Here is a 26,884-nt window from a genome sequence, read left to right as displayed (position 1 = left end):
GCTAAAGAACGCAGGATAGGTTAAGTTCCAAGAAGATTCAAGACAAACTCAAAAACATTTTTTTGGGGGCTAAAAATAAGCTATAGATATTTAATTACAAACAAATATGAGCAATTCCAAGGCACGAGCCTCGTGCTACTCTCGCAGTGTGGCTGATTTGACATGATCATAATAGAAAAGCCCCTAATGTTGCTTTTCACTGTGGCTGTAACAGTGTCTCTAGCCAAATGAGCAAAGTCCATAAAACAATTATGGGCTCGTTTGGTTCGCGGGAAGTATTTTCCCTCCTAGGAATAGGATTCCTGGGAATCAGATTCCTAGGAAGAGGATACCTAGGAAAGTACTTTTGATATGTTTGGTTAACCATGGAAAAGTGACTAATTTCCAAAGTGCTTATGTTTGGTTGACCATTCACTTTCCTAGGAAAGTTATGTATAATTCCTATTATGCCCTTAATAAAAATTAGGTCTTTAATGCCTTTTTAATGCTTCTTTAGTGCTGAAGGGTCTTTTTGGGAAAAAATAAAAAAGGAGTGATTCCCACCTCATGGGAAAGTAACTTTCCCATGTTTCTCATGGGAAAGACTTTCCCATGAAATGTGGGAATTATATTCCCATGGGAATACAACTTTCCCATCTCTCTCCTTTGAAAACTCCAACCAAACAAAAGGCATTTCATTACTTTCCCGTTGACCACACTTTCCCCCCTCGTTTTCCTGCGAATCAAACGAGCCCTATAAGATTAGCGGCATTTAAGCCATAAAACAACAAAGAGAAATGATGCACACAGTACAGATAAACTGGCTATTCTAAAGTATGTGAAGTTTGTAGAGACAGAGCAGGTAGATGAATGGCTCTCAAATCAAGATATATCTTACAACAATGTAATTGTATGGCAAACAAGGTCAACAAAAAATCTTTACAAAAGGAAAAAAAACAAATTTTATATTCCTTAGTGTCACTACTACATTTTTAACAAATTTGTTCTTTTGAATTTGATCGATACAACATCAAGGAGATTCAACATCTTAGTATCTTTAGTAAGTCCCATCATTAACTCATAGGCATAAAAAAGATTACAGGCAAGTTACACTGTGCAGGCAAATGAATTAACAAAGTAAGCCTCAAGAGTGATCAGAGGATGGGGAGGGCCCTTTCCTGATGTCCAGATCTGAAACAGAAGAAAGTTCCCCTTCCAAGACATTAAGTAGATCAAGGTATTCTCCGAATGCAGGATGGGACTGGAAAGTTCAAAAATAAACATGCCCGGAAGGTTAATTAATTATAATATTATGTGATTATAGTGCTTTAAGGAGAGAGTCTGAACCTGAAGAGTGGTGCTGTATGCTTTCCATAACCTCAAATCATGCCGAAAAAGATCCACCAATACCTGAATAAATTAAGAATTAATGACAAACTGCAACAAAGATGGTACACGTAACTACCGTAATATATTTGGTTTTTATGTTAAGAGTTCAACATGAAGCCATAAGCAGATAATTTGAGCAATTTGTGCATGCCACTTTGTAATTTCAGTCTATAGTAGGCATCAAGACACACCTTGAGAAGAAATGCAGCATTTTCAGGAACTATCTTAGATGTTACATTGATCGTTTACAGGTTACAGACAAAAACTGGTGAATATCCTTTAAAAAAGAAAAAGACAAAAAATTCTTTCTGGACAATGAGTAAAATTGATATTTGACAAGAAGTGCCAGTTAATATATAGGTCATCCATATGCAGGCATTATCTTTTACATCAAAATAAAGATATATCTAATGCATTTTAAGGATCAGAGTAACTTAGAGATATTGTGAAAACCAACCATTTAGTGTGACCTCAAGAAAAAAAGTTATCAAGTCTCAAAGGTTTAAGGTCAACACGAAGCACAAGTTTTCAGCCAGAATTTTGGACCACAGCAGAACACACCTTAGATGAAACTAAATTGACTACTAAATTATCATATATAAGTAAAGAAAACGAGGAAACACATAAAAAGTAGAAAAAGTTTTAAACGTAAGTTTACTATTTCAACCTAAATCCACAAACATTCAAATTGACTTAATACATATAAAAAAGTTACCAATATCCCCTCTTCTAATTCCACTCCTTTTTCTAGTTGTTACATTCTAGTTTTTTTCTTATCTAATTTTTCAAATTCCACATCCAAAGCTAAAAAATATGGAGCAGATCATAAAACAAGCTGACTATATTGCTTCTCACTTTTCTTTGAAATTCTTTTTCCTCTCTTTGTTTTCACTTAACAGTCCATTCTATTTTGTAGGGGCCCAGGGGCAATGATTAGGCACTTATCATTTTCTAGAAAAAGTGAAGGGCAAAGCCTGGATCTCAACTTCATTATTCTGTCTTTAACCTGAAAGAAAAAAGGTAGAGACAAATTTGGGGAAGTGGGAAAGGCTGAAAACATGGTGTGCAAGTGAGGCCACTTACATGAAACATCCAAACTATACCGAATGCAGTTTCTGTAAACCCAACCCACATGGACCCAACTTTATCTGAAGTTCTAAACAGAGCAGTCCCAGTCCATTTGTACCATCCGAAACTTGATCAAATTCACCATCCCAACCCAGCCTAATAATCTAGCTCCAATTATTTAACTAGAATTGATCCAAAATTTGTTTTTATATTGTACAAAGAAATAAATATAATAAGACACTAAAATAAAAATTCCATGCTGCTGCTACATAAAAAACAAATGCTGGAGGCTGGATTATGGTTACATTTGAAATTAATAATTAGCCTAATACAAATAAACAGGAGTTGCAGTTTCCACTAACCCACTTTTTCCTATCTCTATTCTCTAGTGACCCAAAGCCCTAAATTACTCCTTTGTTCTACTTCAATAAATATACTCTTGCAACGTGTTTGTAAGTCCTGCATTTTCAATGCGCATCCATTGTGATACATCTTTAGTACATCAATGATGTGTCTACATGGCGAATTTCTGATCTGACCATCTACCCTTGCCTAATCTAGTTTGTGCAGGGTTTGGGTCACACGAATTCCACTAGGTTAAGGTGAAGGTAGTGGGTCCATTGGGGTTAGACCTGTTTCTATATTTGGGTTAGAACTATAGCTCATTGATAAAATTATGTCAGGTCAGATATTACAAGGAACATGACATAAGCCTGAATTCAATAAACACAAAAAGACATACCCTAGATCTAATTAAACAGAACCCTAATCTCTAACAGTTGCTCACTATATCCTCCTTTTCTTCCACTTGCCCTACAAATGATCCCAGTTCCCTAACATCCCCAACTTCAACCATATCTATCATCGCCTTGATAAAACGTTACAACCAACCTTCTGCCCCCCTCCCCCTCCCCCTCCCCCTCCCCACACCCCCCCCCCCCACCAACACACACACACACACACACACACACACACCCCAAAAAAAAAAGAAGACAAGGAAAAAGAAAAAAAACTCAAACCATATCCATCTCATTGAGCTTCACTTTAACCCTGATGATTCAACCATAACAAAATTAAATTGGTGCAAAAACTGAAGACCTTTTCTCTCTTCAGATATTGATTTCATTATCATTTATAAGCTGTCACATGAGACCACCCTACCTGTGTGCAAGTCTAAGTATGCTATGAGAGTCAGATTGTGAAGCTGGATTCAGCCTCGGACATGTAAATCTCAACTTGCTGGTAAGTTGGCCCTACATTAACTCAAGTCATAAATGCACCTGGATGAAACCCTGCAACCAGATGCATACTAAAAACAAGGCATTCCCAACAATACTCTCTCTCTCTCTCTCTCTCTCTCTCTCTCTCTCTCTCTCTCTCTAATATGCTTTAATCTCTAATATCATTTACCAAAATAATGATTAAATTTTATTAGTCTCTCAGAATGATTATACATATACAAAGGACAAGTGGCTTGTACCTTAACATCAAATGAGAGCTTCTATGCTTCTTGTCATGCAAGCATGGAACGAAAGATGCAAACATTTATTATGCTTCATTTAGAAAATTAAGTAGAGCATTTTAAGTAAAAAATCCACAGAGAGCTTTGAGACATGTGATAGCCGCCTAAATCTTAGGTTGTATTTGGAGGATTTAATTCCAAAATCATGAATTTATTCTTTTCCTTTTTTTTGAGAGTTAAGATTGTTTAAAGGTGTTAGCTTGTTAAGAAACGGTTCCAAATTGGAGGAAAGAAGAAAGGAAAAATGCGAGAAAAATAAAAAGTATCCAATTTCATGATTTTAGGAAATTTCATCACACAAGCAAATACTTAGGACTATGAAATCATAACTTCAAATTTCAAAAAACACATAATGTCTCCAAATATTATGATTTTATAGACATCCAAACACACCCTTAGTAACAACAATTTCCAATGATATGAATAGATGACTGTACCTGAAAACTTATCACTTCAAAGATTCCTTAACAAAGGATACACAAGAACATCCAGCACTAATTGTTATTAAAATTTTCAACTTTTAGGTTTATATATTGTTTCACTAACATATATATTATGATAAACTTTAAGATAAAACAAATATCCTGAAAACTAGTTCTAATCTGACATGTGTTAAATAAATGCATTACTTGATAGCTAGGGATGTCTCGTTGTCTGTAAGAGAACACATGGCATATAATGACTTCCACACTCCCATGGTGCATTAGCCCATCCCCAGCACATGAAGCTCAAGTTTAAGCCATGTAATTCAGTAGAACCATTTTTCTTTGGAAACTTATCATGTTCTTCAATCAATGGTTAAAGGTTAACCATACTTCTCAAAGGAGTCAACTACATCAAACTCTATGATAAATTAGAAGACATAATGCTTTTAAGCACCATAGTTTACATCTGTACATGTCTAGAATTAAAGAAGAGCATAAATTACCTTGATGTGTAACAGGTAGAAGAAGGTTTTAGTCAAGAGAGCCATTAACAGAATCTTTATTATACTCTTACAAATGACAGAAAAATTTTCATACACGAACCAAGTGATCAAAGTTAGAAGTGAAAACAGAAAAGCAGTAGTTATTGAAATTTGCAATCAAAGTCCATAGCATGACTAAAGTTAATTATGCCAAAAAAAATCCAGCAATACCTCTGCACGCCTCAATAAAGTAGCCAGAACTACAATCCATTCTTTAAATTTGACAGAGCACATATGTGCTAGAAGGAATTCTGCATCTAATCGGCTCTGCAGGGTATCCATTTGGAGCTATAAACCAAGACAGATTAAAACACAGATTAGCAGAATAACAAAAAAAATCCAATAGTGGTTTGACAAAGTGCCAAATGGACAAATACATTCTTAAATAAGTAACTGTTTTGCTTTTGTGTCTCAATGTGTCTTTCCAAGCCAACATGTTGGCCCTCTTTGGTTCAAGCACAGTTTTTATCTGGGTTATTTGACTTAGGGGAATAAAATCAGGGAAAAAATGGAGGGATGGGTCTGAACAAAATCATACAACCATCTGGTTGAATAGTCGTATCTAGGTTATGGAATATGTAAGCAAAAAGGTGCCTTTCACAAAAAAGTTATTTCAGACAAACCACTTTTACTTTATTTTAACCTGCTTTATTCTACTGCTATAAAGGTTGTCAAGCGGAATAAAGCTCGACAAGTGATCTTTTTAGTTTTATTCCAGATCATTAAAAAGCCAAACAGGGCCTTAGCGCCTACCACATTAAATATTATGAATAGTGGAAATTTAGAACTTGAATCCAAAATCAACCTGGACTTTTCACCTTGTAGGGCCTAGGTCAAAAACCTAATTTCAAATTTAAACCTAATCAAAATTTAAACCGACTTTGTTGGAACTAGATATAGAGAAATTTGATAGGGATCAAAATACTCAAGTCAAAAATAATTTAGGGTTATTTATTTCATTTGCACATAGAAATCCAACTTGAAGGACTTTTACCGCTAGCCATGGTTGGAAACTATATCCCATTATGATAGAGCTACACTCTGATGTGTGTTTGTCAGTAAACTGAGGGAATACCCCGATAAACTTGACCGCCACTTAGACATTGGAACTGTTTGGTAACGTCACAATGGTGATCAAAGGTCCTCCAAGAAAAACTATTCCAACACATCTCCCAACCAAAATATGTTTCATTCATCGCTACTCTGCAATGTACATAGTGCATGTTGTATGCTAGTGATGTTGAAAGGAAGAGAGCATTTGAGAATAAACTGAAGTTTAAAACATTAACCTTAAGTCTAGCTTTTCAAGTTCTTGTAATATTCACATTGTGCATTATCAATTAGCCCTAGTATCCCACAGTTTAACACATCAAAAACACATCTAATCTGTATTAATTTATGTAATACACATCCCATGGAAGCCATACGTAATAGCCCTTTTTTTTCTTTAGAAGTGATTGTTGGAAATATAGATTGATTTTTGTCTGAGTTACATGATAATCAAGAGGGGCTTAGTTTTAATTGCTTATTCATACGGTAAAGTAAAATGAATTACAGAATGAAGTTGAAACCTTTTGACCAATCAGTTCAAGCCCAGAAGCAAAATTGTCCAGGCGAGCACTTCCCAGTCTTTCTCGCTGTAGATAATCCTGTGGCAGGTAGAATACAGTGGATATCAAGATTGCAAATGCATAAGTATGCAAGTTGAAGAGAAAATTTACAAGAATCTCACCACAAGGTCAAATTGTGTTCCTTTTACAAATGCTACAAGTTTGGAAAGTTCTTTTCCAGACATCAAATAGCTAGCATGGCTCTCTAAAATGTTCTTAACAGAAGCAACATGCGGACTAAGCTCTTTGAGTGATGTGCTGTTCCAATAAATAAATTAAAGATAAGTGCTTTTGGAACTATTTCCATAAATAGTGCTAGAAAAGATCTTTACTTTAGATTGTTGCACCTTTTAGTGTCAGACAATTGCCTCCTGTATGGTGAGCGGAAAAGGAAATAGCTCAAAAATCTTGGAGACAGCTTGTCGGACTCTGAAGAGGCATTTTCATACTCTCTCCCAGATCTCAGCAGGAATCGTACCTGATCATCAAATTGTGTAAGCATCCTGCCCAAAACATAAAATATATCAACTCTGTTAACATGGAGATACTATATCACATGGAAATCATACCAGCTCCCCAGCAAGCTCGTACAAAGATTCATCAAGTGTTGCCTGCAAGAGCACACATGTCATTCAAATGTTCCAACAAGATAATCTAAATTACAATATACAAAAATCCAGCAAGGGATGAAATCTGAAGACCACCACTAAGAGTAAAATTTGCTCACTTGTAATAAGCGAAGGGCACAGTACTGACTCACAGCAGGGCCTTCTAGCTTCGCAATAACCTGTATTTGGGTCATTTCACAAGATTAGTTTATTTTGTTCAGTGAGCATAAGATAGCCAAATTTGGAATATATCTAAAGGAGAAAATTTTCAAAATAGAATGCAAGAGACTGCAGAAAACTTGCTTAATTGAATCAAAATAATTATGCTCCGGTCCTATTTAGAGGATAAGAAAGGAATGTTGAGAACGATTGGTAAACTGACATTCCACAAACTCAGACAAAACCATCAGTAGTACCCTTTCTTTAAGCAAGCAATCCAGACGACCTCAATTAAAATAAATGATATATCAAAGAAAACAAAAGATATAGAAGAGATTAATTATCATACCAATATATAGCAAGCAGCCGTCCTATACCATCTTCGTTGGAAACATTCTTCAAACAACCTGAAACAGAGAGAAAAATGTTGCCCACAATCAAGAAGGTATAGCATGATTTTGAAATCCATTATTCTTAATTACTTGTAGCAATAAATCTTTTGACTAAATGAGGGGCAGAAGCACAGGCTTTTATAAACAAATTACAATTTTTTCATGTTAGTTATCACAAAACTAAGGACCCAAAAATTTTAACTGTAATTATTAAGATCTCAAAAATTATGATTCATCTCTACAATTTGATTCACATGAAATATAACTGATCCACATTTTGAGTTAAAACTTTATTTCACATAAAGTATTGAAAAGCAATGATTGATAATGAGTTGAAGACCCAAAAGTTTGCAATTGTGTATAGAGGAATACAAAAAAAAAATATGGCATCATTTGGCTTCCACTAGGTATTAAACTAATTACATAGAGATCACAAATGATGCCACAAAATCATTATGAAAGTGTGTTGTAAGCTAGAATATTGAACAAATTGACTATATATCATTTATAAGTTAAGGCTTTAAGTGGCATTTTGGAATTGTAGAAAACTATTGGTACACTAAGATTTCTTCAATTCACAACCTTATTTATAGTCTTACAGAAAGATAATCAATCACTATAAGATTATAGGCAATGTACAAATTTGTTCCAAAGAAAAAACTTAAACAAACCATACTAATCAGATTATGGGAGAGGATGGTAAAGTAAGATTAACCCTATGTTTGGTTGGGGTCATGACCGGAAGGATGGATGGGATTGGAAGGATTGATGATCTCCATCCACCGTTTGATTAAATCTTATGAAGGATAGATGAAAACGGAGGGATTGCCCATCTATCCTGGCCTACCAATATGCATCCTTCCAAACTAAGAGGATGCAAAAAAGGATAGATGGAGCATGTGAGGGGTGTCTATGTTGACAAGATTATCCATCATTAATTTTTTAACAAAATCCTAACACTTCTTCTATTTTTCCCTTTATATTCACTTTTTTTAGTTAACTATTCATATAAAATTAATTAACTATTTAAATTAAATTATAAATTAATTAGTTATTTATATATTTAATATATATATATATAAATAAATTAATTCATGTATATTTTTTGGAATTTTTAATTTTTAATAAAGTAATTAAAATTAAATATTTATATAATTTTTGTATAATTACAAATGACAAAGATTATAAGTTCATATATATCCCTACTTCTTTAGTATAAATCAGTGTTATAAATTGATAATAATAATAATAATAATATATTTTTATTAAAAGGTAATTTAGTAAAAAATGTTATACAAATATCATCCATCTTTTCTTTCATTCCTTCCATACCAAACAAATGAGGTCCCGTCCATTCTTTTATGTTCCACCAAACACATGGGAAGATGCATAGAAGACCCATCCGTCCTCTCCCTATCCATCCTTGCTCCAATCCATCCTTCGTATCAAACAGAGGGTAAGAATTGAGACATGTGATGCGCATAGCTATTCAATTTGGCTCCATGTTAGAAGTATCAACATGTTCTATAGGAAACCCCATTATGCATACTATTTGAAGATGTAGACTTGATCAAAATAAGGTAAGTGCGATGGTGAAGACAAATATAAGGACAGAAACGAGTAGTTCCCTGACCAACAACTAAATTGGATAATGCAACTAGTAAGATAACTGATGAACTAAAAGAAGATAATGTATTAAGAGCAGAAAAAGACATGATCCCACAACCAAGGGTGACTACCTAAGTGTGCTAGAGATGCAGAAGCCAATGAGAAGTCATGCAGGATAAGGCAGGCTAGTTTTTCATCGTGTGGAGATTGCAATGTCCTCATTTTGACGATGGAACAATGCCTTATCGAAGCGGTGGAGGATGAATACCAGCAGTAGTCATCAAGCTACCATTACTTTCAAAAATACTTGTCTATTTTGTTTTTTATTGAATTTTCATGTAATCCTAACATATAATAATAGCAATTTAAGTATCCAGTTTAGTCTTTACAGGATTATTACAATCACCATTCTTGCCACCATGATTAGTGCAGCATCACGGCCCTCATCCATTAGTTCCCAAAAAAGGCATGGGTAGAAAAACTAACAGATTCATCATCACTATTTGAATATGAACTAGAGAAAGTATTAAATGTCTAACATCCAAAAAAGATTCCTGGAAGCTTGCTATGGAAATGTGTGCTGAGAAATTGAAAGCAAAACATTGTACACAAAAGCTGAACTCAAAACATTTCTAGCATATAGCATCACTGACGCTGATTACTACAAAAGAAACTACTCAATTTAACGGTAAGCATGATGCTAGATGTACCTTGAGTAAGGCTATATTTTTTTGTACAAAGTCAAAAAAAAATGTATTAGAAAATGTAAGAAGTTCATGAACTGGTATGCAGCTCTAATAGAATAAAGAATTACGAGCACTAAAAGATTGAAGAAAATCATTCCTAAGTCTTATGGTAATATGCTGCAACGTACTCAGTTGATCGTCCAGCAGCAGAGAACAAATCTGCCCAATGCCGACCATCAGTTTTCCTCGCAACACTAACAACCACATCCACATATTCAGGAAAATTTCTGATCAGATCACATGCCTTCTCCAAGAGTGAACTGCTTGAAGAATTTGCAGAAGCAGGTAACTGGTTCTTGGTTGCGCTTTGCCTGTGAACAGCATCACAAAAAGTCAGGAGGAAAAGATGAAAAGACATAAATTTTAAGGATGTATGTTTGTTAGCTATAACATGTGTATAAAGATGGGAATAGGTCATGTGATATCACTAATATGAGGTCAAACAACAAGCTGTTCCAATAATACAGCATTTCAAGACCAAGATTCTGCTATACTGAAAGGGGAAGGGCAGGAGCATTTCTAAAAATAATAAGCACTTAGTGCGTTAGTGAAAAAGTGCAATAGGGTTAAAGTGATCCAGGTCATGTAACATGAAATCCAGGAGTACTTGAGAAGCTTGGTAAGAAAAATGGGAGAATTTAAAGAGTCAGATGGAATTTGTCTAGACAAAGCTTACATAAATACATACATACATACTAGAATCCATAATGATACAGCTATGAATAAGAATGATATATAGAGAATCCTGCTCCAATAGCTAGAGAGCTTGCAAATGGTCTGCTGTACTGCCCCATACCGTCCAGTATAGAGTGTATTGTACCGTACCCTAGGAAGAGACCAACACGAAACTCAAGTTCAGGTCAGTACAGGCCTCGTACCAAAGCATCCCAAGGTGTACCGACCTATACTGAGACGTATTAAGATAAAAATGAGAAACATGGTTAGAGAATTGTTTCAATATGGGATGTGTATTGTGTCGTACCAGCCATTCCATATCAAATTGATAAGGTACCAGTATGGTACCCGGTATCGTGGACCTTGCCTCGCACACATATATGCATACATATACACATACATAACATACATACAACCATCAAAAGGTTGAATCTAGTCACTTATTATGCGCTTGGAACTCTATGATTTTTTTGAACAGGTTCACTGGACCTGATCCCAGTTCAGGATAGCTAACAAGCTGCTCTTCTTGATTTGAATTTATTCTGATTGACAGTTAATCATGTCAACCTAAAAACAGATTTTGTACGGTAAGAGATTTGTTGGTGCTCCACGCATGCATAATGTATGTACATGCATCACCCTTCCATATATCAGCAAGAGTTTCCATTAGTAAGAAGTATTGACATACTACAATTATTTATATTTATCAGTAAGGGCTTCTTTGGCTGCTGGAATGTCTAATCCTTGGTTTCCAGAATTAGGGTGAGGGTGTGGGAGCAAGTCTAGGCGCAAGTACACCAAGGTGAATCTCTTAGAAAAAATTGAATAAGGAAATGCTTAGGAGACAGGTGCAGGGATGAGTGAAGAGAGAGAGTGTCACCCTAAGTGGTAGTTTCCTGCAACTAAGGACTCTAATACAGGGAATAACTCCGAGCGAAGAGAGAGTGGCATTTTCAAGTGGGGAAGTTAGAGGAATGGGAGAATGCACCGATCATAACTAATCTCTGTCTAAGGGGTAGCATAATTCATCTCTAAGGCTGGCTCTATTATCCCTTAAAAGCAGGGATTACCATAGCTCAAGCAGTAGCCCGACCCTCCGTTTCTTCTCTACAAACTGTTGGAGGGAAACAATGAAGGCCGCTGACAGAATATAAGCGGCTGGCCAATTCTATCATCTAAACAGGCCCTAAAACAAGGTCCAAATACACTAGTCCTAATGAACTGACACATGAACACAATTAATCAATAACCTATGCCTACATAAATGATAATGGTTTCAAAAAGAAAATCATTAAAATGGTTCACAACAGAAAAGAAACTCAAGTAAAAAGAATAATTTGAAATAATAACTTGTAACAAGGAATAACAATAGCAGAGAAGACATTGCTTATGCAGGTCATGTTGGTACAAATACCAAATATGAATTCATTAACAAATTTTCAGACCAGATTGTTAAATTGCCTCAATCGTGTGTAATAACCAAATATGTATTCATTAACAAATTTTCAGACCAGATTGTTAAATTGCCTTAATTGTGTGTAACATTTTGATCTTCATTTTAAAAGACTGAATGACATCGTTCCTCTTCATGATCAGCCACAAGAGATGTTATTCCAAATTTCAAAGAATCCCACTCATCAGCAGTCTAAATGGGAAAAATGGAATTACAATATACCAATAGCCAATAAATGTCCATTAAGTGATGTAAATCACATTTTTAACTCTAGATAAAAAATTTTATCATAGCATACCTTGATATCTCTGCATCAAATACTGTAAAAAGGAGCCACTCCAAGCAGTGGGAGAAGTGTGGTTTTTCTGCTGATAAGCATGCCAACCGCAGAGCTTCTTCACTTTTGTCCCTCTAGTAAAGAGAAGCAAGTAATGAAGAAAAGCAACTCAAAAGGCAAAATTAAAATTACAGTATCCTAGTATGGTATATATAATACATCACAGAATACCAATACAGAGAACCATATCAATTCAAAGCAAATATCCGTTGCAAGTTGTAACAAGTCAAAGATAAATTGCTCCCTGAGATATAGTTTAAGTTCAATCAAAAATTCCAAAGAGAGAAATGATGTAATTATAGACTTACATAGAGAGTCCTAAAACATAACTAAGAAAGATAACAGTCATAAGGTAACATAAATTCTAAGAATTATCTAAGATTCTAAGTATTCAAGTCTAAAACTATGACCATAAAGTGCTGGATATCACCTACTAAAGTATACCATTTTGTGCATCTAACAACAGTTAGGTAAAAGGAAACTTTCTTCCCAGTATTATGAGATTGGCATGAAAGACTTTGTCTATGTAATGAAGACTTCAGGAGCCAGTGGTTAACATCTAATACATGCCCAAAGAATGCAGATTGAAAAGTTAGTTGGCATCCGCCATCTAATCATAAATATAGTCCTTATTTGAACACAAATTGGTCATAATTTCCATTAAATTTTAAGAAGAGCGACACCCCTCAGAGCTACCTAGCATTCCAGAAGAAATACAGGAATTTTGATTAGCATTGGAAAATATTATAACAGAAACATCGGCAAAATGCAGAGATATAAGGGTGAAACAAAAGAGAGCAGGAAAATACATATCCAGCCCTAAGATAACAGATATAATAAAGCAGTAGATATCCATATTCCGAAGAAATTATGATAAAATAAAATAGAGAGGCATGGTCATCAGTCATCATTAATAAAACATGTCACATGAAGGCTCTCTTCAAAGAACAGAGACATTGATATCTTTTAACATTGTAATTGAAGTACTGATAGCTCACCTGATTGTGACAATACAGGTTGGCACAGGCTAAAACATGTCAAGAACTTATTTATAATGACTTTAAAGTCACCTGCAGCTAGGACTCAATTGTGACTTCGGTCCATTCGCAAGCACCATCCCCTACCAAAATAATCCCCATTGACCTTAATAATTATTGGAATTTAATCTAACTGGCTCCATTTAAGCTGCGAAAGGTCCATTTCAAGTCTCAGATAGAAGAGATATGTTACTCCTGTAGTTTCTGTGTTTGCCACCCCAAAAAAAGAGTTCCAATCATGTTGATAATTCAAACCATGAAAATTTAAGAGCGAACAAGCATCGAAAGTACATTCTTAAAACTACATAAATAGCCAGAAACTTTTATATGAAATTGGGCTTCACTCATAATTTAGAAATGTTGAAAAACCACCCCATCCAAATGGGTTTAAATTTTGATATTTTTATTGGGTCCTGTCCAACCTACAAAACTCCAAATCAGATTTTCCTATATACATAAAATATATCTATGCTAATTATACGATACTAAACAGAACAGAACCATGCAGAAAACTATATGTTACCATTAAGCCATAAAGGATGCTGTGATAAATGATATGCAAAAGCATCCAGTATTGCTGTTCAGTAATTTCAGAAAATAAGGATTCAAAAAGCCAAGCACAAAAAAAATACATAACAGAGAAATAAATTAAGATCGAGTTCGAAATGTTTTGGCAACGATTTAGTTGATCAGTTACTGCAATCAAGTGTATGTATTTGTTATTCAATATGAATTATAAAACTAACCCTGATTAGACTATCTGGAAAAAAAGATTAATAACAAGAAATTTGGTTTCATTAGATTATTTAAATGCAAATTTCTAATTATCAGTTAGATGTTGTGCTACTTTTAATGATTACAGAATATGATTTTGTATTTTGATATATCTTGTATATATGTGCAAGGGTTTATGGCTACAGACTCAATAAGGTGATATTTTGCCCACTCAATGAACTAAAATCTAAGGTAGGAGTCCAAGTATATGAATTAACTAAGATGAAGGTGAGGCTTGGACCACCAGCATGATCACCATCCTCCAAAAATCTATGGAAAGCGAATGCGCTAGTTAAAGGAATCAAACCTACTTTTCTTTACAATATTAACATTTGGACACAAGGTTCATTGTACTGGCGCATAACACCCAAATACCATGCATACTGTACCGTACTAACACCGAACCCAAACTCAATACCGGGGTGAACCAAATCGTTGGTATGCTAAACCGACCCCATATGGGGCATACCGACACTGTACCAGCATAGTGCTGGTACAAGATACAATACCGAGATGACAAACCATGCAAATGTCAATAACTATACCAGCTGATGTGCTAGATACTGGTTTCATGCCCTTATTCTATCAAAACCCTCAATTCTTTGTTGCATTGTCATTAGCATGGCCTAATTAATGCCCTTTACTCCTTTTCCTCTTATGATTCCTCTTATGTAAAACAATGCCAATAACTGTACTAGCATGATTATCAGACCACCTTCATTAAGTTTTATGATTCCTCCATGATGTATTCTTTTGAATATTCAAGAACATCCCACTGACAAAGAGCTAAAAAGCCATATGCTGGACTACAAATAAGTCACTGATGAAAACTGAACATCATTAATTCACCTTATGACCATTCTAAATATTATTATAAGCACAGCTTGAAATGTAATAAAAAGCTATATCTAAATTCAGTAGAGCTTGAGAGCAACACACCAATCAGTACCTGAAGAAGATGTCTCAGTAAACAATGCAGTATGGTTTGAGCTTGAGGAGAAGGCTCAAAGCATGGGAACTCAGTGCATGCTGAAAATGACATCCTCTGAGAAACACCAACAACCACCCCAACATTTGGAAGAAGGCCCAGAGGATAAACCTCACGATCAAATTCAAGCTCTGGATCCAACTACAAGTCAAATATTAAGCTCTTCGTTAGCTCAAAATTCAATATCATTATAAATTGAAACAGCTAATATACAATAAATGGTGGTTCAATAACTGCAATTGAAGGCAGAAGCAAAATATTTACCGTTACAATATGGAAAGATATTGTATTCTTGACATAAAGTAAACAAAATTAAGGAAAACTTTACATTTTAAATTTCAGCAATATCACAAATACGTCTCCATATGTACGACTCGAGAATACACATGTGCATTCAAGAGGGAAAAGAGAAAAATGGTCGAAAAATATTTGTAAAGCAAGCTGTGCAACAAGCGACCCTTAAGATCTAAACAGCAGAATACATAAAACTCAAATATCCAATTTCTTTTGGAGAATATTACCAGAATTTGATCCAAAATTTAGATTTGCCCTCTAAGCCTAGAGCTTATGGACACTGCAAACCATCCATGTGGCAAATTTGGTTCAAAAAGTTAACTTTAAATGTGCAATTCGTTTGATGGTAATAATAGACAGCTTTGCCTAGTATTTGGCTGACTATTGAAGAGTGGTAGGAAATTGCCAAGCATGAGAGAAATGCCTTGATGCATTGTCCAACATATCTGCCACCTTTAGTCGATATAGGTTGGGCAATACACAACAGACAAATTTAACTTGCCATTTCTCTTCATTCATTGTTTTTGACAGGTTTCCGACACATAGAAGTTGTTGGGCTGCAAAATTAAAGACAAAAAGATGAAAAATCGATTGAGAATTTGAGATGGTTTGGGCATGTGCAATGAAGACATGAGGAAGCTCCAAAAAGAAGATGTAACTAACTACTGTTGAAGGATGTCGGAACAAGGAAGGACCTAAGATGACATGGATGGAGATTGGGAGAAAAGATGTGGAAAAGCTTGAAATTACATCAAAGGTGGCCTTAGATAAGAATTATTATCAAATGAAGAACCACAAAGCCGGTTCAAATACTTGGATAAGGCTTGATGGTTATGGTTCTAGTTGGTTTTCTGACACATGACCCAAGCGATCAGGGCTTCCAATAAGGGTCAGGCCAATGGAAGGGGAAATCCTAAATTTAAAGCAAGTTTGTAAGCACGTTATAAAGATTCTGTAAACAAAAAATAAGTCATATATTTTGAACATTATGAGAAATGGAAGAGGTCTTTAAAGCTGTTCTTAGGACTGGAGTGTACAGAGGCATTCTAGGATAGGGAATCTAAAGTTTAAGAGCTCTTAGAGTGGTTGATTTGACTCAAAGTTGAACTTCAGGTAAAAAAACATTTTTTTGCAAAAATAACATGTATAAGTGGCCAGCCACCTCAAGTGGAAACAGTTTAGCTCAACCAAATACAATCACACTTAGATGCTGATGCATCTTGGGATGGGCGGTGGAATGTATTGAATGGCTCCATATGGATCAGCCAGCCACACCTCAAGGAAACCATTCAGACATGCCAGTTGATATGCTCCTTGGCCCACATTACGTGCATCAGCATCTAGACATGATTGTATCTGGATACAAGGTAAACTGCTTCTTTTTCCAAAATGAACTTCATCATGCACAACTGCATACTTAAGCTGGGAGCATTCTCTCCCATCTATTCTTATTCTCTTTTTTTCTATATTCTTCTTTCTTCTTTCGATTAACTGCTGATCATTTCTTTGATCTGTTATGTTCTACTTCATCCTTTCTTTTGTTTATCATTGCTTGAAGGGATTGTTTCACTGTTTGAGGCCTAAAGGCAGTACCATGACACCATCAAGACCTACAGTCACAACAACGTGAATTCATGTGATTAAATAGGTCATGTGACTAAAAGTTTGTCACTACCTTGACTAAATAGGTCACAGGTTGCACCAGATTTTATACATTTTGGACTATGAAATTTACTAATACCGTTTTAAAAACCATCCATCAGAATATATATGTACCTGCAAGAAATCCTCCTGTTTGTAAGGATCAACACCAGGAGATGGATACCAAACCTGCAATGATCAGCTTCCATTTGAAAATTGTATTAGAAAGCAAAATGGTCAAAATATGCCATTCCAAAAATCAATAGAAAAATAACACAGACTGCATACTGTTTACTGTAACAAAGATTGGAAAACTATAAAAGTCACGCACTCCTGTATCTTCTTACCTGCATGCCTCGGTGGCCATAGTCTAACCAGGAAACTTCCTCAATTAGATTTTCCTTCTCCTCTGATTGACACCAAGTCACCCAAAATAATTCAACCGAATTTGTGAGTACTTGTTCATGCCCATCATCCAAATCGAGAACGGAAAGCTCTCCACTGGTCCGTAATATTAGACATCTGACATTATATGCAAGCCCTGATGAGAAGCCCAGCATGCACTAGAAGTTAAAATTGCTGTTGGAAAAACATATATACCTAGACGGTTGTTGGGAAAACAGATCAGGAATAAAACGCATTGATGCAGGATGGCTCTTTGCACTCATGATTGAAAGCTCTCTTACTGTAGAAAGCTGTTATCCATTTGATTAGCTACAAATGTACAGATAATAATGCTGCTTTGCTAAGTGTAACAAAACTTAAAAAAGAAACTGATAGCTTTCTTTTTTTTTCAAAAATAGTAAATCAAAGGAGCTCAAAGTGATTTCTCTTACCTGTAAAACTGGAGAGCTATTTGGAGATAATTCTCCCGAGATCTTCACATGGAAGATATGAACATCAAATGGGCGATAAGTAACAAGTATATAGTCTTGGAAAACATCCATGACCATAGGTTTCCCAAGTAATGGCTTCCGATAAAGTAAAGAGCTCTGATCAAGATGATATCTTGGAAAAAACAGCAACTCATACCTACAAGGAATTACTGAGTCTTCTTCATGATGTGTTCATTAGTCAATCCCAGTTATTTGTGGGAAAAGTTCCAAAGGCATGACAAATTAAACAGATTTTCATCAATAACCAGATCAAGCTGAACTAGACATGTTTTCTGAGAAATAGCCTGAATTACAAATATAACATGATATACTCTTTTTTTCGAACAAAAAGATAGGCTACCATACTAAACTAGAGTACTAAAATACATCAAGCAGGGTTAGAGCTTGTCTGGAAATTCAAAGTAGCAAACTTCAAGACTCCAATTGGCTGCTTAGAAGGTAAAACAAAAGAAGATACAAGGGAACCTGCATTTTCATTGTCTAGCAGTAAAAGAGAAATATCCATAGAAAAGCTTAAAATAGCATAACAGTTCAAAATGGCGTAACCCTTTCCTCTTTTTAGGCAGTGAGTTTATGTGAAAATAACAAAATGCAGGTGGATTATTGCAACAATCCATATTCCTATCAGTTTCGTATTATTTTCAGTGCAGTTTTCTCAGTTAGAAGTTAGAACAAAAAAGAAAAATAGAAATCTTCTTATCTTCATTTTAGTTTCTTTTGTTTCATTCATTTTCTCCACAACAAAACAGATCCTAAGTAAAGGAATTCCATCCTTCACTTCGAAGCTAGAACTCTAAATTTCAGGTGATAGTTTTTTTAAAAAAAAAGTAGATTTGGGCAAAAAGGAATTTTTCTCATGAAATAAGGTGGAAATAACACACATAACAGCACCCACTCGTGCAGAAACCAAAACTCCTGCCAAATCCGAAATAATTCAAGTACAACGAGACTTATAAGCATTAGACTCGACTGTGAGAATCACAGCATGGAACATGCAGTCACAAAGACAACGACCATGAAGGTAGTTGGCCAATAAAACAACATTTCCAACTGGGAGATCTCAAAACTGAAAACAACATTGCTTCATCAAAGCAATTGCTTGATCAAAGTATGCCAACACCATCTAATATTGAATAGTTCGTTTCCACTTTGACTAGATACTTGGGCAGAAAAAATTAGTGCAAAACTTGAGAAATAATAACAGGGAAAGAAACAAAGCAAATAGGTTGAAGCTCTCACAAATTGGAAGAATCATTGTAGTTGCATACAACAATAACTTTGCCAAGCCATAACAAGCCTTTGCACTCAATTTTTTGTTCTTGAGTAACATCTCCAAAAACACGCCATCTTTTGTAGCGTAAGTCATACAAGATGAGCCCATGGAGACCTGCAACTGCCAAGTACATACCATCTTTGCTAGCCACAACATGCAAAACTGGCCAATTTTGGGAAATATAAGAAACCTGGTTCAGAAATACAATAATCTAAGAAGACTGGTGAAATATGCCATATCTAAAGGATGTAAAGCAAGCAATAGCTGTTCTATTGCAAAACCTAACTGGAAGATTAAGATGCATTATTTTTAGCTCATCTGTATCATCAGGCTGCACCACCAGAACTCGATCTTCACCATAAATAATTTGACGAACATAACTTGTGCCTGAAAGCCCTCTGTTAAGGCAGCATTTTCCAAACGAAAATGCAAGAATTCTCTCTGATGAGTTTTCTTCAACAGCATAGAGCTTGTATCCATACTCATCCCAATGCACATGTGAGGTTCCGCCCATAAGAGGCTCAAATTTTAAATCCTGATTGGGTTTTGCCATAGGAGAGGAAGCAGAATTAATTCCAGTTTGACGTATTGTGCACATCAAACGACACCCCGATGTAGACCAGACAGTAAGTCCCCTAAATTTCCACCCTACCGCAAAAGCGCAATTGTCAGGCGTCCAGGCTATACAAGTAACAGGACCAGTATCTTCCATAGAGTAACTGCATTAAATGGGGCAAAAAATGTTAAACTAGCATATTGTTTTTTTCAATGAATAATGGAATAGAACATGTACAGAAGCTGATTCATTAGTGAGTTATAATCAAGTATGGAAGAACACATTAGCTGGTCTTGGCAGCATGTTGTTGCAAGCAAACAGTTTAGCTGGTCATGGTAAGCAATTTTCCAATACAATAATCCATGAAATAATAAAAAAATGCATCACCCATGTGCGTATTAGGGCACGTAACCTAAGATAAGTTTGAAAAGGGTGTTAGAGAGGGCTCAATTAGAAAAATAACCAACTTTTGGGCTATAATTATACGATCCCCCATGAGTTACTGTCTCCTCTTTCTCTCTCCTAGGTTTTGACCAAGGATGTACCTTGCTAGGGTGCCAGCTAATGTTGGTAAATATGTGGAGAGGTTAGGAAGAGTTGATGTCAATATAGTACATAAGCTTTAGAATTAGGTCACTCCACACATAACATTGACATATTTTGCAATAAAATCCCTCTATAATACAACATTATCTTACAGGTCTTTTGCTAAAATGAGAGCATTCTCTAAGTCACAATTGCTACATGATGCATCAAGAAGGTTGGTATCAAATCAGATGTGTGGAACAATTAAAAGTGATGCAGAACATGATCTGACATGGATACACTAAAGTAATAGATCTCTTGATTGACTATTTGGTTCCAAGGTTCCACTTGAAACCACCCTAGCAAACCAATGTGCTCCAATCAATAAGCCATTGACAATACTTTTGTTAGGCCCTAAAGCTAGCAACTAGTCGGAAGAACAAGCTATTACTATGAGCTAAGACTGAAGGAAAAATGGAACTATATAGATTCAGAAGTCTAGAAGTTCAGTGCCAGATCAATATTTCCCATGTCAATTGGGGTTTCATCCAAATTTTCAAGTCTAGCAATTGATTTGCATGTTGGCAAGTCTCCCTCAGTTGGCTTCATGTTGAGACATGGACATTAGGAAAACTTGTCAACCAACCCAACAGAACTCCAAAATCAAGCCAGAGTTGTTTATTGAATTGGTAATCCGACCAAACACACGTAACCTATTAAATAAACAGGTCGGACTGGGTTAGGTCTGATAATAGGTTAAACATGTCTTAAAAAGTTTAAATGAATTAAATGTATATTAAATAGGTCGATTTCAAATTGTGCCAACCCGACCCAATTACTAAACGGATCAAAACAACTTAGATGAGTCAGGACTCTAAACATAAATATAACCCATTAAACAATTGGTTTTACTTGGGCTGAAGCATTTAGTACCTGAACTTGTTTATGCTAAACCTGAACCCACTTGTCTTGGGTCAGTTGCAGGTCGAGTTGATAGGTCAGGTGATAAATTGCACCCCCTGCTATTTAACAAGTCCAAAAAGGAACCACATTTGTCTAGCCTCATCTGTAAATGATCCAAGTATGAGAAACTGAAAGACCAATCCTCCCAATCATCTAAAATTTGATCACTTATCATATAGTGCAACCTTTGGAACATAGCGACGGTCCCACTCATCACAAAAGGATGACACAATATACCATTCATTTTAATGATAATACAATTGCCTTTGAAGGCACTATTTTAACAGAGTTCCACTAGCCCCCCGAAAGCCAATTAGTCATCCATTTCCACTCCCATATTCGCAACATGCATATTGAAAATTTTCCAAACAATGATTTTCTCCTCACATTCACAACCTTCATAACCTACACGAACTTTGAGTGTATTAACTGCTTAAACCTAAAAGCTTAAGCTAGGAATAGACCAACAATGTATATCAAGCTAAAACCCCCTCTCTCTTGTGTGGACTAGACCATGTAGATGGATAAGCCAATCAAAACATTAGACGAGTAGGAAAAACAACCAAATTAGTTAAATAAATAACTAGCTAGGCATGGATTTGAAGCCATACACTCTAACAACCTTAGCTCTAAATAACTTAGTTAATCGATTTCAAAATTTTAAATTTTTAGGTAAATATGAAATTTGATTGCAATTATAAGGAGATTCAACAAATGTTGAATATAGTTAAGAAAAATAAAGAATGATGAAATAAACTAAATCGGTCATGAATAATAAAGCTGACGTCATTTTGGAATGTTTTATCTTGCTTAAGATATTTGTATGTTTCCTGGTCAGTTTACAATGAAATAAGTACAAAACTACTTTTAGAAAATAAAAAGTTCGAAAACCCTATTTAGAGTGCATAATGTCGTTAACAATCCAACATATGATAAAGAAATCTATGAAATTCAAGCCCTAGGATAACACTTCTCTAGTAAGCCTCTCTATAATATAACATCATAGTGCTTCCAAGTGTTCTCAAAATTTTTAACATTTAAATTTAGTATAGAGCATAGTCACAACTTTGGTATTTAGGAATTATTCCACAAGGCGAACAATTTCATAATTTGGAAAAAAAAATCCACCAATCCGAGAAGAATTTGGGAGAAATTTAAAAAGTAAAAATAACTAAATGTTCAATAGATATAGAGACTTCAAAATATAAAAAACAATATTGAGAATAGGAAATAATTGGGTCAAACACCAGTGCGTTGGAGCATGGGATCCACTACACATATCCCACACCCGTTTCCCAAAAATCTCGAACATCATCAGGATGGAAAATGTTTCATACTCCTCAAAACCTTCCTACATACCCATTTCAGTGCAAACTCCCAAATTCCTCTACCCATCCACAACTTTAAATCGAGAAATATCCACCCATCCACAACTCCAGACTGTGATAATCTATTTCGATTTTCAAATAGTTTGTTATTTTGCAGTTTATTCATTAAGTTTGAAAATCTTGTAAACTATTTGCAAGCGATTCATGGATCGGCAAATTAATTGCAGAGCAATACACGTGTTCTGTGAGGTGCGAATAATTCATGCTATGGTACAGAAGAAAAGGATTTTTTTTGAAATCATAAAATGCAGATAATTGGCATAAACAACTCATAGATACATTAATTTGGTACTAAAAATCAGTTTCAGCTGAATTTTTGAAACCAAACCCAGTTTCCAATTGGATTCTGGCTGAACCCAAACTTTCAATTCAGTTTCAGAGTTTTTGATGAACCCTGAAACCATGTATACACCACTACCAGCCAATTTCCTAATTCACAAGATGTTCAAATAGAATAGAAAGTAAAAATATTTCAAACTAGCAATGATAGCTTAGGAAAAGTGAAAACAGAGCATATCAGATTGTGCTAAATACAGTAAATACCCTACATGCAACTTAATAGTGCAAATTCTTAAGAAATTATCAGCTAGGAAACAAAATGTTTTAAGTAAACTTGTTCACGGGCCTGGCCTGCTCAAGCCCGAAGCCTTTTGCGTGGGCTTGGGCCAAGGTTTTAGGCTCAATGGGCTGGGCCAATCTTGAAAAATAAGCCCACTTCTTAAACAGGCTGGGCTCAAAATTGGGGATTAAAGCCGAGCCCAATCCTGGTCTGGCTCAAAATTTTTTAAACTCTAGGCTTTTATGATTAAATTTTAGGTTTTATTGATATGTAATTTAATAGAAGAAGATCTAGAATCTTAGGGTAGTTATCAAGTATTGAAATGAAATTGCTGTTAAAAATATCTAATTATTCATATTTAGTGTTTTTAAGAATTTTTTAGAAATTGTAAAAAAAATGTTCCAGAAGCCCAAGGCTCAACCTAGAGCCCGAAGCCCAAGTAAGCACCAGGCTTGGACCTAGAAAGTAGGCCCCATGACCGAGCCAGGCCAGGCAGGGCTTGGATCTAGGCAAATTATGTTAATTTTTGGGCAAAGACCGGCCCGAGCCAAGCTCGACCCGGCCCACGAACAAGCCTAAGTGTAAACTACTTCCAGTCTATCAGCAACCATATATTTGCATCAAAAACTAGGTACATACATCTGTACCCTAAACCTAACAGCTTTTCAACCATTCTAGCATGATGAAACATAATACCCCACCATGTTTGCATGATCAGAACAGAGGAAAGAAAAGGTGCCAGACAACAAATGTTCTTCACCTAAAAGGGTTCTGTTCAAGCATGCACATATTTTGCCATAAAATCACAACCATTTAGGTTGCTAAAAAACTCGAAGTTCAGCAATTATCAATATTAGTAGCAATTTGGTAGCCTAAAAAAATGATTCCAATACTTACCCCCAATCGTATAAAGATATCGTACGAAGATGCATTGCACCATCTGCAAGGTCATATAATTCCACAACACCTCTACTACAACCAACAGCAAGGATCTGCTGATCAGAAGCTATAGAGGCGCACATAGCATCATTAGTGCTTAACCACCTTTCAGCTTTAATGGAACTGATTTGCTTTAGACCCTTCTTATTTATTGAACATAGCGCAATCTGACAGCCGGAATACAACACAATTAGCAACCTCAACTGTAATGACAACTCGAGCTGGATGATCGCAGAGCTTCTTGCACAGCAGGGAGTAGATGATGGGACGTTTGCACCCCCTTGACAAGCAGAAGACACATCCACTAAAGAATGAATAGGTGCAGTCAAATTCTCCGACGTACAAGGAAGGCAACAAAGTCTGAAGGTGCCAGATAACTGGACATAGAAACAATATGACAAGTGAATATACAATAGAAATTAGATGGGAAACAAGCAAGAAATATAAGTTTTTTCATAGCCACAAAGTATAATTAGAATGTTGATAATAGCTGATGTATGATATCAAAGGTCAAGAAGATCAGCAACACAAAAATGGCATTCGCATGTACCTCTCCATTCCAGGAAAACAGTTGTAACTGCCCATCAGGAAGTCCAAGGAGCATGTTTTTGCTGTCGCAGACAAAATTGCTCCTAGAATAGGAAAACAGACAAATTAATATTTTAAATTGAACAGAAAATGAGCCATATTAATCATAAAGAAATTATACGTTACTAAGTTCTCTGAAAAAGGTGCCTTCTCGGTGATAACTAGAGATATAGTAGCGAGAAACAGCCCAGGGAGATGTTTGCCTCCAATTAGCAGTCTCTTTCCAGAGAATTGGACCTTATAAATGTGGAAGAATGATGACGAAGTCTGCAACAAGGCTAAATATAGGTTATAATGAGAGATTACAATTCTTGATAACACAAATGTTTGTTGTGAAGATGCTACAAAATGTGAACTTCAATATGTGATACTCCAAAATTTACGTTGTACGATCTATATCGCATATTTTTTTCCTTTATAATATCTCTTATTTTTGACTTCTTTGTATTTTTTGCATTTCCTGACAAAAGATAAAGCAAAAAATCACTGACAGTACAAATATGGCCGAAATCAATGTTCATTTGGTCTGAACAATATCTAAATCAAAAATCGGTCCTTAAACTTTTGTTGGTAGCAGAAAAATACTCCCAGAATAACTGACTTTGTTACTTCAAGGGTCTCATATTGCTAAAAGCTAAATCCAAGTAATTACATAGGTTGATATCTGTATGGATTCACAGTTGCAGTCAACATAAAGAACGTCTCTGCATGCAGAGATTTCATATGTAACACCCACTTGGCCTTGTTACACGTAGTGTACATGTGGTTTTGAACAGTTTCTTAAATCATGATTAAATAGGCATGGTATCATGTGGGCTCCTAGAGGTTAGAAAGATTTTCTTGCAAACTCAAAATATCCAAAAGCAAAACCTAGATGTCAAACGAGACAATTCAGGTTCCTAGCAAGTTAATACTCGCGTCCAAGAATTACTAAATATATTAGATCTTGAGTTCTTACATCTCTGTAATGTAATGTCATTACCCATTCTAGCAAGAAACTTGAATAATTTTTCTAAAAAAAGAAAAGAGAGAGAGAGAGAAAGAGAGAGAGAGAGAGAGAGAGAGTGGTGTTGTTACAGCAAAAGGCAAAACATGCTTGCCTCCACCGTCCGGTTTCAGGAATCAAACGAATTGACATGATCTTGGGAGACCATATCATCAGTGGATCTCGAGATCGAAGTACCAAAAGATGCGCCAAGAATTCAAGATCTAAAGAATTATTTAGAAAAAAGAACGAAAGAAAGAAAGAAAAAAGGGACTTACAAGAACGGCGACCGTCTTGGTGTCGGGGCTCCAGATGGCCTGCAAATTCTCGCCCTCTCGTTGCACGGAATCGGCGTCCCTCGCATATCTGCCCAGTCTCACCTTGTGCTGCTCTCCCCCGAATAAATCCACAAAGAAGGCGGCAGCGATCAGCATTTATGCAAGCGAAGGGAAGAGAATACAGCGAGGGAGGGCACATCCAGGGGGGAAGGGTGATATCGTGAGGAAGGAAGGAAGGAAGGAAGCGAAGGGAACCTGAGAGGCGCTCCAGAGCTCGAGGCGGGTGGGGGCAACGGCGAGGAGGAGGCGACCGATGACCTTGAGGTAGACGACGCGGTCGGGAGAGGGGGAAGGGCAGACGCCCGGCTCCAGAGGGATGACCTGGGGCCATCCGTAGGCCATGTACATCTTGGACGATCCAGACGGAGGCGCCAACGGGAACCGGTGCTTGGGGTATTCAAGAATATCGGAGATTTTGAGACTCCACAGGGGGTGGGCAACAGGGCAAGGGCAAGGGCAAGGGCACGACGAATGACGATGGGGATGGGGAAAAGTTAAAGAGTAAACTGCGATCCAAGCCCCGTTGGTGGAGGACGCCAGTCTTGACGCCAAGCAGGCCAACTGGGGCGGTCCAGGTCGGTTCCAAGGGCTGTTGGGCCATCTATGGCCCTTTTCTATCTATATTTC

General features: G+C 36.1%; 1 protein-coding gene across 2 annotated transcripts; it reads right to left on the bottom strand.

Annotated features, from left to right (window-relative positions):
• Positions 1-842: 842 nt before the first annotated feature.
• Positions 843-26,737, bottom strand: LOC103703979 (guanine nucleotide exchange factor subunit RIC1-like). Of its 2 annotated transcripts, none has more exons than XM_039126473.1 (23): positions 26,453-26,737; positions 26,198-26,305; positions 25,056-25,201; positions 24,897-24,978; positions 24,305-24,723; positions 19,703-20,135; positions 19,383-19,627; positions 18,084-18,279; positions 17,848-17,942; positions 17,595-17,769; positions 17,383-17,436; positions 15,274-15,453; positions 12,475-12,587; positions 10,177-10,359; positions 7,652-7,709; positions 7,263-7,322; positions 7,105-7,146; positions 6,883-7,013; positions 6,658-6,793; positions 6,497-6,574; positions 5,097-5,213; positions 1,327-1,389; positions 843-1,240 (listed from the first exon to the last, which is right to left on the bottom strand). In XM_039126473.1, exons 1-23 carry the CDS (start codon positions 26,603-26,605, stop codon positions 1,124-1,126), a joined length of 3,384 nt encoding a protein of 1,127 aa, XP_038982401.1. In that variant the 5' UTR covers positions 26,606-26,737; the 3' UTR covers positions 843-1,123. The 2 variants fall into 2 exon arrangements, with proteins under 2 accessions (XP_038982401.1, XP_008785301.1); XM_008787079.4 differs by having other exon boundaries at positions 19,383-19,606; positions 26,453-26,605.
• Positions 26,738-26,884: the final 147 nt, after the last annotated feature.

The sequence above is a fragment of the Phoenix dactylifera genome, chromosome 5 (genome assembly GCF_009389715.1).
Source record: "Phoenix dactylifera cultivar Barhee BC4 chromosome 5, palm_55x_up_171113_PBpolish2nd_filt_p, whole genome shotgun sequence".
Taxonomy (NCBI): domain Eukaryota; kingdom Viridiplantae; phylum Streptophyta; class Magnoliopsida; order Arecales; family Arecaceae; genus Phoenix; species Phoenix dactylifera.
Note: the sequence above shows the minus strand (reverse complement) of the source record. Positions and strands in the feature narration are given on the sequence as shown.

Bases quoted from the DNA above. Each gene is read 5' to 3' on its own strand.
- LOC103703979 (XM_039126473.1), bottom strand. From the start codon at position 26,605: ATGTACATGGCCTACGGATGGCCCCAGGTCATCCCTCTGGAGCCGGGC. The intron at 24,724-24,896 runs GTACATGCGAAT...TTCTATGTCCAG, and splicing joins TGTTTTCCTGGAATGGAGAG to TTATCTGGCACCTTCAGACT. The intron at 1,390-5,096 runs GTATTGCTGGAT...TAATTTATTCAG, and splicing joins CTTTATTGAGGCGTGCAGAG to GTATTGGTGGATCTTTTTCG.